The 10,721-nt window shown below is 37.4% G+C and overlaps 1 protein-coding gene across 9 annotated transcripts; it reads right to left on the minus strand.

Annotated features, from left to right (window-relative positions):
• On the minus strand, positions 326-10,709 carry LOC18772125 (protein ALWAYS EARLY 2). Of its 9 annotated transcripts, XM_020567411.1 has the most exons (21): positions 10,240-10,709; positions 9,875-10,054; positions 9,383-9,501; positions 9,185-9,283; positions 8,872-8,934; positions 8,689-8,766; positions 8,372-8,543; positions 7,917-8,176; positions 7,457-7,814; positions 6,370-6,447; positions 5,691-5,974; positions 5,518-5,574; positions 4,775-5,098; positions 4,508-4,686; positions 4,135-4,417; positions 3,250-3,435; positions 2,552-2,716; positions 1,966-2,109; positions 1,646-1,858; positions 1,089-1,379; positions 346-885 (listed from the first exon to the last, which is right to left on the minus strand). In XM_020567411.1, the coding sequence occupies exons 3-21, from the start codon at positions 9,482-9,484 to the stop codon at positions 721-723; spliced, it is 3,501 nt and encodes a 1,166-aa protein (XP_020423000.1). In that variant the 5' UTR covers positions 9,485-9,501; positions 9,875-10,054; positions 10,240-10,709; the 3' UTR covers positions 346-720. The 9 variants fall into 9 exon arrangements, with proteins under 9 accessions (XP_020423001.1, XP_020423000.1, XP_020423005.1 ...); XM_020567412.1 differs by lacking the exons at positions 9,875-10,054; positions 10,240-10,709 and adding an exon at positions 9,757-9,775 and having other exon boundaries at positions 326-885; XM_020567416.1 differs by lacking the exon at positions 9,875-10,054 and having other exon boundaries at positions 1,999-2,109; positions 9,185-9,280.

Genomic DNA, 10,721 nt, shown 5'->3' on the forward strand with positions numbered 1-10,721 from the left:
CCGTCAGGGTATGCTCAGAAACCATTTTACAAGATGAACATGGGGCGAGAGGAAAAGTTCGAATTATTCAATAATTAACATAAAATCATCGATAGAAAAAAATTATTATAAAAGTTACCTAAATTTTACATTTATGCCCATTTTATATTTATATACTTTTTTTTATTAAGGGCGCCAGCAGAGAATGAGAATTGGGGGTCGTTAGCAGTTGTTGGGTTGTTATTTTCCTAATTTTATTAGCAAGGGTAAAATTGACATTTAATGTGCAAAAAAATGTTCAAATATCCAGTTTCAAATTTCTGAAAGAAAATAGAATAGGCTCTACTTATCTTTTTAGACGAGTGGTTTCTTTGAACCACGTTGGAAGCCATCGCTTATTCAAAATCAGAAAATATAGATCACAGCATAAGTGAGTTGCAGCTACAGGCACCAGTATGATTGAGAATCTGTTAAGCAGAAACATGTATTGGTCTTTTCTTTTGGCCAATGTGAGAGACATTAGTTGGTTACCACCGAAAAAGAACAAAAAAGGAGAACAAACCCTGAACAAAGCCTTTATCAACTATATACACGGAGCTGCTGCTGCTAATTTACAGGCTTCTTGGCAAGAGCCATGCAACTCAATCTGACCCACATAATCGTCAGTCAGTTGAGTTTGGTATGGAATAATTTTAGAAATCAAGATGAGATGACTCTAGGGACTGAATGGAAGCATCGGGCTCAAGTTGGTACCAGTGCTAATATCTGGGTCTTGATTCTGCCCATGCACATTTGAATTTCTCTGTAAATTCCAACATTCTGTGGACACCGTGGATGCAGGCTTGTGACAGCGTAATCTAATACTTGGGCGACAACAGCCGGAGGATATTGTCGTTCGGTGCATGTCTGCACACCACAAACGAAAAATATTCAGCATAATGCAGTTTCAGGTAGGAAACGATTTAGGGAAAATGAACACCACCACCCCCCTCTTTCTCTCTCTCTCACGCTTTGGACTTTAATTAAGGCAGTCTTTCATTTTCGATTACTTGAGTTTTCATTATGAACAGTGATGTAATGTATCAAGTGGGATAGAGCACTCAGTTTACCTGTATCATGTGCACAGCCATCACACAAGCAGAGATAATGTCTGAAAGAACCTGTGCCTCAGTTTTTTCAGTATCAGTATTCGGCTTTGGACCAGGTGAATCGCTGGTAAAGTTGGGATCTGATGTACTGGAAATCAACTGATTGCGATGGCCCAAATTACCATTTACTTGCTCTTGAGACCTGTTTAGAGATAATCTGGAGTCTGATGGCAGATGCTGGTTATCAATGGAATCTAGAGCCTCTCTTATCCTTACATAAGCATCTTCCCCTCCCTTCCTTGATGACATTGCCTGCAATGACACAGAATCATTGTGTTATCACACTAACTGCCTTCTATCTTCATGCCAATGAGGAAAAAATAAAGATAAGAGCAACTTCTGGGATTTTCTTCAACAAAAGAACAAAGAAAAACAATGCTTGGATTTTCAACCATTTGATCTGTAAATTGCTAAAGGATCACCCAAGTGGTAAGTTATGGCCCAAACGGGGAAGACCAGTATCCTACAAGCCAAAATTACAACACATCGACTTTATACCGGGGAGAGACCCTCCATACCTGAATAGCAGCATTTACCATCATATGTGCTTTCGATCTTGAGACTTCAACAATTTCAGCCACACTAGATCCTGATTCTTGAGAAATGGAACTGTCGAAGGAACTTGGGAGGCCACCATAGATGGTGGAATTGGCTGGCTGTTTCAGCCAAGGAGGCAGAGAATTTGCTGGATAAGTATTACGTTGCCTCAAATTAAGCAAAGCTGAAGAAACCTGCATGCGGAAACAAAAGTATTATAAGGCCGCTACAAGGTCAGAGCAGAATGTGGTATAGCAAACACAGATATAAAGCATGATATAAATTCACGGAAGCCACATGCCTGGCCACTGGCTTCCTTTAGCTGTACAAGTACCGTGGCGTAATGCTTCTTAAAAGGCTCGCTATCTTTTAAAGAGCATTCTCCACTGTTCTGGTTTTCCAGGATGTTATTATTTGTGTTCCTAAGCTCCATCAACAATGCCTCCTAAAATTCCAAAAACAAAATGAACTCTTTCTGAGCATCATTACTAATTCAAGGAAGATTATCAAAGAAGCTTGATGCTGAAAGATTCATAGGGATAGACAACACTAAGACAATTGATCAAGGTGGAAAAGGATAAGCAAAAGTACAGTGCTGATCGTTGGTTTCACCGAGTCCACTTGTAAGGAAAGCTGGATCTTTCAGCTGTTCCATACATTTTACGTATCACCAACAACCATGTTGAGGAAATTCTAGAAGACCTAAGGAGTCTAGGAGGAAGTGGCTTAAAAGTTGAAAACACTGAACAAAAGATTTACATATGGAGCTTTCAAGCCAACTGAAATTATGAGAAGACAACTAAATGCATGGGTAGTTTGGCATCAGAATGTTCCCAAATGAATTATATACATCTATAATCAACTTCAAGGAAACAAGAAGTTATAACCTTCTTATCAAGAGCACGAGTCAACTCAGAAAGAGCTCGTATGTCTGCGTCTCTTGCTTGATTATGTGCCACCACCATACCAGGTTGACTATATGTTGACTGTTGTGCTCTATCAATATCAGCAGAAGCTGCCTTTGGTTGTGAAGTTGTATGGTTTGAATCCTCCTGTACAAAATTGTACAGAAAATTAAGTTTATTATATATGACAACTAGTATCCATACTTCTGAGACTGATCCATGTCACTGGAACACCCTCCCCCCCTGACCCGACACCTATTTTTCTCTATAAAAAAAACTTTAGTGCAGTTCACCCATTACGAAGACTAGGTTCAACTATGCAAGTCTCTCTTCTACTCTCTTTTTTCCCTAATCTCTCTTCTACTCTCAAATGTACATATGAACTGGGTTGGCCACTAAATGCCTGTTACCAGTGATTACCAGTGATTGTGAACCTAGGGGCATCGGGGAGTTTGGTGCTTCCCAAGTGAAATTATAGTAAAAATTGTGCATAACATCTGCTCAGTTCAGGTGACAACCATAATCATAAATTGTAAAATGTAAATGAAAATGCAAAGATAAAACTAAGGTCAAATGCAACATCTACAACATGAAAAGGACTTCCAGAATATGAGATAAGCAGTGGATTCTATGAACTGAGCAGATGTTATGCACAATTTTTGCTTAGTAGAAATTCTGACCTTTCCCTGCTTTACGGAAGTATTCATGGGGCTAGTTGCTTTCTCCAAATGCGGGCCTCCAAAATTTAGATTCCCATTCTTATTGGCCTCCTTAGATGTAAGAGAGAATTTGTCAAAAGCAAAATTCTGTCTCCTAAGAGCTTCTGGCATATTATCCAATGGGTTCAACGGCATACAATCCACATCCTGTAATGAAAAATTCTCAAGTCATATCTCAAAAAAAGAAATAGATTGTCCTGATGTAGCACATTCACTAACTCTCGATAGAACATAAGAAATAGGAACCAAAGTAACCAAAATAATGAAATAATAAAATCTTCACGCAGCAGACCAAAGAGCAACCTCAGGTGAAATCATCTGGGTTCATCTTTCTTTTCTTTAGTGTATAATTAGGCTGTAACCTTTGAATGTAACCTAAAGTTTTTATGGTTCGTGTAGTATAGGTTTTATTGTAATCAATAGCCTCATAATTTTACATTCAATTTCAGATCCATAAAACAGTTCAGCAAAAGCTAAACAGAATATAGAAAATAATTTAATAATCATGTAATAGCCTAGAAGTAATAACTAAAATTAATGTATCAAATAGCACCTAATATTTAATTTACAAAAAGACAAAAGAAAAAAATCAAGTATCTCAATTCAATAATGATGCACACAAATGAATAATCAGATGGAATGGTTAAGGGAAAATAGTTTACTTAGCATCGGCTACTATTAAAGTCACTAAAGATCAAATAAGCTCATATTTTGTGTGTGAAGATGGGTGTAAGTGTGTCAAAAGATAGTTTGACGAAAATGAGAGAGGGACAGAGAGAGAGAGAGAGACTCAAAAACAGTTTTCCGCAGTGACAATATGAATACAAAATGGAAAGAATGACATACCATGACAAATTCAACTCCTATATCTGGGCGGTCAAACTGAACCCTGCACTTATCATGATCAACTGTGAGCACGCTTCCATCATGAACTTCTCTTGTCTTGGGATGTAGAGCAATCACTCGTTGCCCAACTGATAAAGGTCTTGCTAAATCTGTTGGGAGTCCTTCCCTATCACCAGTTCGGAGTTCAGCATAATGTTTCCTTACAGATTCCCGATATTGTTTAAGTTTCTCCCTTTCTTCATGTAGAAAGTGCTCAGAAAACCTCCGAGGTTTGCCAAGGGAACTGCAATATAAAGAAAGCAATACAATAATCTTCTGTTGGTATTTTCAAATTCACATACCATAATCTACCTAAACAACTTGAAAAAAGTACCTTCTAATGACACCCCATTCAACACGAGTTAGTCTCGGAATGTGTCCCAGTCCAACATGATTCAAGTACTCCTCAAACTCCCTTTTGGCAAACCAAGGGTAGTCAAGTGCACTATAAAACCACTCAAAAGTGCACCATCTACGTACTAAATGTGATGACAAGCAGCAAGAAGTCTTCTCCTGAAAATTACACAAGAAAATAAGACTTCGGCTCTAAACTTAACTGTTGAAAAGTGTACAGAAAAAGGGGGGGGAGGCATGAGATTACCTTTAAATACAGTGCTCTGTCCTGCGCCGAGCTGGAGCGTATGTTAAGTTGATTTTTTAATTTTTTCTCAGAAGACTTCTCTTTGGGGTGCAATGTTCTGGGTATATACATTTTACGTCTGCTTATTCGTTTCGTTGGCAAATTAACATGGTTTGAAGTGGGAGCTTGTGCAGTCGTCGCTGTCAAATCAGTCCCTGTTCGCCTATAATCACTATTCAAAGATCCTTCCAGGGATCTGGTCGATTTCCATTGTTTTGAAGGAGTAGAGCTTTGATTGGTGCGTTTTCCTTTAGTCACTGGTTTATTTTCTTCTTCACCAAAGGCCTACAGATATGGCACGGGGAAAGTAAAACATAACTCAATAACCAAATGGCAGGTAAATGATCAGTTACTTTCATTCAAAAAACCTGAAAACATAAGAAAGATTTATCATGTTGAAGTTGAACATGATAAACTTCTTATTTGATAATGTAAATATAATTATATCTTTTAGGATATTCAACAAATTTACTGCCAATACGATATATTTATTGAATGGTCATATCATACTCTTTCAAGAATTGCCATATTGTTGTATCAGTGTCATATGGTTATCCATGCTTCATAAATAGGCACATGGCTACAAGACTCACAGCGATAACAAGGTATAATCAACCATCAGTCCAGAAAGTAACCACAAAGCATTGGCTCTCTTAGGAAGACAGAAAAAAACATTTGTAAATGTGAATAAAAGAGCTGCATACCTCAATCTTTAAAGGTTCATTTATATTAGAATCAATAGGGGCATCAGCATTTGATATCTGCACATGGACAAGAATTGTTGTTTGTCATCAAATAACCCAAATGTTAAACAAAAATTAAGATAAGAGAGATATAAGAAAATTTTATGATAATTAACCCTCATCCCTGTGTTTACCTTTAATACTGAGGACTTCCGTTTCCTTTTCCATGTTTTAGTGGTAGACTGGAGCTGTTGCTCCGATTCAGAGACAGCAGTAGTATCAAATGCCGGCTCCCTCCCAAGTTTGGATTTTTTGGAATTAGTACCCTCAACTCCAGAAATTGCAAAAGGTAATCTATGTTTTGCGCTGGGGATTTTATTTTTGTTTCTAGATTGGCTTGTAGATGTAGCTTCAGGCACACTAAATTTATCTTCCACATCAAGGTTTGTTCCTTCCTCTTTCAACTGGACAGATGATCCTATATCCAACAAATAACAATCACATAATAATTAAAAGAAAATATTTAATTAGTAAACCGTGCATAATAGATGTGTGTAATTAACAAGAATTGCACCAAGATAAAAGCATTGAACCCTGAGAACCAAGTGCAATTGACAAGCCTGCAATAAATTTTATTTCATGGGAGTCATCTACTTCATTTTTCTTCTAATTTATCCATCCTCTAAAAAGTAAAGATGAAACGTAAAGGGATGCCTGTTGATCAACACGAATGTCTCACTAAAGATGAAATTTAAAAGGATGCCTGTTGATCTATTCTCTATATATAAATGAAAGGAGGGGCTGGGGAAGGAGTCACATAATCCCGTGCAAACAAATCAATCTATAGAATTTCCTAAACCACAACCTACATACCAGATTCCATTGTGGATTCCGGCATCATCAGAGACAAATCAGCCAAAGTTTGCAGAGCATCCAAGCATGAGCTTTCATCTACAAGAAAACAATTGGAACATCAATATATTGTTACAAGAGATACAGAGAAAACCTCAATCAAAATAGCAGGTTGCAAACACATAACTGAAAAAGTAGGGATATATAGTTCATGATTCACAAAAATTAAAAGATGTTAAAAAAAATGATGCCTAAGGCACAAAATGCAAGTGATGGAATTCAGAATTGAAATGGTCATTATAGGTGCACGTGTATCTAGGTGTGGCTGCCCCTAATTGTCATTTTAACAAATCGTTTATCCAAAAAAGCAAAAGTCACATATATCCAGAAAATTACCTTAGGTTGAAAATTTCATTAACTAATATTAATAACATATTTTATAGAAACTGGCCCACTCAGGACAAACTCATAATCCTTATATTTTACAGTGGAGAAGATTCAAACATATGGTCTAGTCCACCTGGAAGACAATGCATCTCTTGAAAACAAATTCATGTGATCCATAATCAACTCTGAAATTACTGAAATCTAAAAGTAAACTCCAAAGATGGATCTCTGATGAGCACCTCCCACCATCCACATGCTGAAGAGTTGCTGAACTAACTGAAAGCTCTTCAGGAAATTATTTCCCAGTTATATCCCACGATTTGGTTGAATTCAGAAAATTCCCTCTAGGTTCAAAAATCATATCCGAATGCACTAATAAGAGAATAAACTAGAAAGCCTGGATTCTAAATGTACAAAAAATGAGACTGACTTGGTCCTTGTTAAAAAATATCTTGTCATAAATTTAAGTAAAAAAAGCACTTCTGTTACCATGTTCTATCCAGTTCCCATATCTGATATTGGTACTGGCACGTACGCACTTAAGTTCAATACAGACTATTTGGACTTCAAAGGAAAAATCATATTCCAAAAAAATAAAAGATAACATCACTAACTATTTCGACTTTCAATTTCATGAGAAGAAAAACAACAAAAGAGAAAGAATCACACAGTCCTCTCTCTGTGTCCAGGAATGCAAAAGATACATAAAAGAAAATATTACCTCCAAAATAAAGTTTCTTGCTTCTCTTCCTTTGACCTTGTGGAGAAAATCGTTCCCCTTTTGTATTTGAAACTTCAATATCATCTTTCCCCCTCGAACTGACATTAAGTCCTTCTTCAGTGCCACTGCATGCTTCACCACCATCATCAAACTGATGATTCCCAATGTCTTTAGCTTTCTCTTTCTTTCCATAGAACTTCTTACCCTTCCAATTAATTTCTACTGTACCTACGCCTTCTAACGAATCTCTGGCATAATCTCCAGTTTCAGCCCCCTTGCTTCCTATACTACCTTCCAACCAGTCTTCGTCCATCGAAGGATCACGAAGATTAGCCCGAGCTTTCCCTCGTGGTGGATGCTAAATTACATAAACAAGAAAAAAGCAAATAATTGAATTTTCAGACATCTATGAACAAGGCAACAAAGGTAGTGCAAGAACAAGTGGAGCCATATTATGTACCATTCTTTCTGAGCTCTGAACAGAAGAAGATTTTACATGCACGGGTCTTCTGTATGGCGTTTGAGAAATTTGGGGAGAGCCTCCTCTTTGTGAAGCCTCAGTTAATAATGCTGCGACATGCGCAACTTCATCATCATTGTCCCCCTCTGACCTCCGACCCTTTTTAATTGGAGAGACATAAGTATCCCTATCATCTTTCTTATATGCATATGAAACTGGGAAGCGAGGTGTCCTCTTCCCAACTGCCCGAGGCTGGCCACCTGATTAAATTTGAAGTCACAAGAACAGAAGTCAAACTTCAGATGGTAATCATTTTCCTTGTAAGCATTGCACCATGAAAAAATGTATTCAAGTTACAGTTCCCATGATCATAGAATGAAACCAATTTGTACAAAGAACAGAATAAAGTTGAGTAAACACCAGTATGATGGTGTTCATCATATAAGGTATCATACCATCAAGCCTTCTCCTTTTTAATAATGATAGGCATCCTTCATGTGAAGCACTTGAATGCGACTGGAAAACATCTTTCGAGGCACTGAGCTGATCTTTCCCAAGCTTACGTTTCTGCGGTTTCCGAGAAAATCCTGAAGCATCATTGCTCTCTCGTTCACTATCACTGCCTTCCTGTCAATTAACAAGTAGAAACCACGTTACAATGAGATCCCTGATGAGTAGAAATTAGCATACCATCTCCAAGTATAAATCCCAAAACAAATTCCAAATAAAATCCAAAATCAGGGGAAAACTTGAAATTGTAATCTAATCTCACCATAACATTATAGTGATCTGTCATCATCGCTTTAAGGCCAACCACAGAAGCTGTACCCTCTGGCAGTGACAAGTATGCCTGAAACAGAAGCAATAAAAATTCCTCTTGTCAGAGATGGTAAAAGACAACCTTATAATGAATGTTTAATGATTAAGTTAAAGTAGCACCATAGACCACACATACTCGGTTCATATTGTAAAGAGCCTCCACCATCTCAATGCTTCTATTGCGCACTGCAGCAGCCACCTAGAGATCAACAGAAATTAATAATCTAACAGATAGGGGAATAAAGACAACATAAAGTGCATAAGAAATGATTCACTGACGCATAAACTACAATTAGTAAGACATTAATGTGGGCAAAATGAAATTTCCCTACGATATGTTTCACCAAGTAATGTGCAATTTGCCTACAGCTGATATATCATAATAGCAGCTATAGTTGTCTACAAAATTTCCAAAGGCAACTGAATCAGGAGAACAAACACTAGCATACCTTCCTCCAATCTTTCCCATATTTTCGGTAGGCATCGTAAAAACGCTCAAGCTCTCCCTTGCTCCACTCTGGTCCCAACTTATCAGACAACTTTCTCTTCTATGCAAAAAATTTGAACAAACACAACATCAAGTCATCTGAATAAAAAGTCTTCATATATGCTAAATTGAAAGAAAAAAAAAAAAAACCAGGAGTTACCCGTTGCTTTTTTTTGTTTGACCCTCCGCCATATTTCTCAGGAGAGGCCTCATTTACAGTTGCATACCGCTTTACACTTTTGGATTTTTTTGTTGGGGCCATGGAAAAACTTCAAGTGTCTGAAGCACATAAGGTAATAAAATTAGATAACTGCTCGTGTGGCACTGATTTTAAACATATTCCTACCCAGTAGCATCAACTACAGTTTCGATAATCAACTAATCGTGACAATACCCTCTTCAAGAATAATTAGCCAAATGAAAACCCATTTTCTCTAAAAATATGTCATTTCTCCCTGCAACTTAATATTCCAATAAGATCTACAGCCTCAAAGACTGATCCATAGAAAACAACACGGAAACGGAATGACTCACCCATTAATCCACAAGGTACAACCACTTCAAAAAATCCCTTTCCTCTTCTTCTTCTTTTTTTTTTTTTTTTTTTTCAAATGATGAGGAACACATATATTTTATAAAACAAGCGCCTTACCTTCTGCTAATTATTGTTTTCCCAGAGCAAACTAATTTTCGGACGCACAGTGTGTGGAATTCAAAATCTACCTTAGCACAGCGCAGGCACCAAATTCAGATTCGGTAAAATGCTTGATTCCCAGAAATCACATCACATTATGAGATCGACTCCCAAAATTCAAAAATTCACTAATTCACTCTACATGCAATCAGTCAAAGCCACAAAAAAACTGGTTTAGAAAAGACTGTTTTTCAGAACCACTTCGAAAAGCAACAGAAACGAAGAAATCAAGAACTAATTTCCAAAACATTAGCTAATTTCAAATTATTCTCCGTCGCAACACTTTTTTAAAACCCTAAAAATCACAGATCGGAGGTACTTACTCGTCGTAGGGTTTATGCAAACCCAAATTGAACAATCAGAGAAAGGGAGAGAGAGAGAGAGAGACTTTTAGAGAGAGAAAATGGTTCGGAGTAGGAGAGGGACTTTTAGAGAGAGAGAGTGCGTATTGTAGAGAGAGAAGGATAGAGAGGAGGCGTTGCCGCGAAACTTGAATATAAAGGTGAGAGGACAGAGCCAATGAAATTTTTTTGATTTTCTTTTTCTTTTTCATTATGGTTTTTCAGAGAGCGTGTAGAAGATGAGGGTAAAGGAGGGAGAGTACGGGGTTTGTATTTGAGGGGTGCTGATCACCGTACACGTGGACCCCGTGAAGGATCTCTACGGTTTGAGTTTGATGTTGGTGTTTGGTTTGGTACGAATGAGCATACGAGATTGGATTTGAAAAAATTCTGGATGTGGATATATCAAAAAGTTAGTGCCCCTTGCAATCAAAGTTTTTTTGAAAAATTATTAGTGGGTAGAC

This window comes from Prunus persica, chromosome G6 (assembly GCF_000346465.2).
Source record: "Prunus persica cultivar Lovell chromosome G6, Prunus_persica_NCBIv2, whole genome shotgun sequence".
In the NCBI taxonomy this organism is placed as follows: domain Eukaryota; kingdom Viridiplantae; phylum Streptophyta; class Magnoliopsida; order Rosales; family Rosaceae; genus Prunus; species Prunus persica.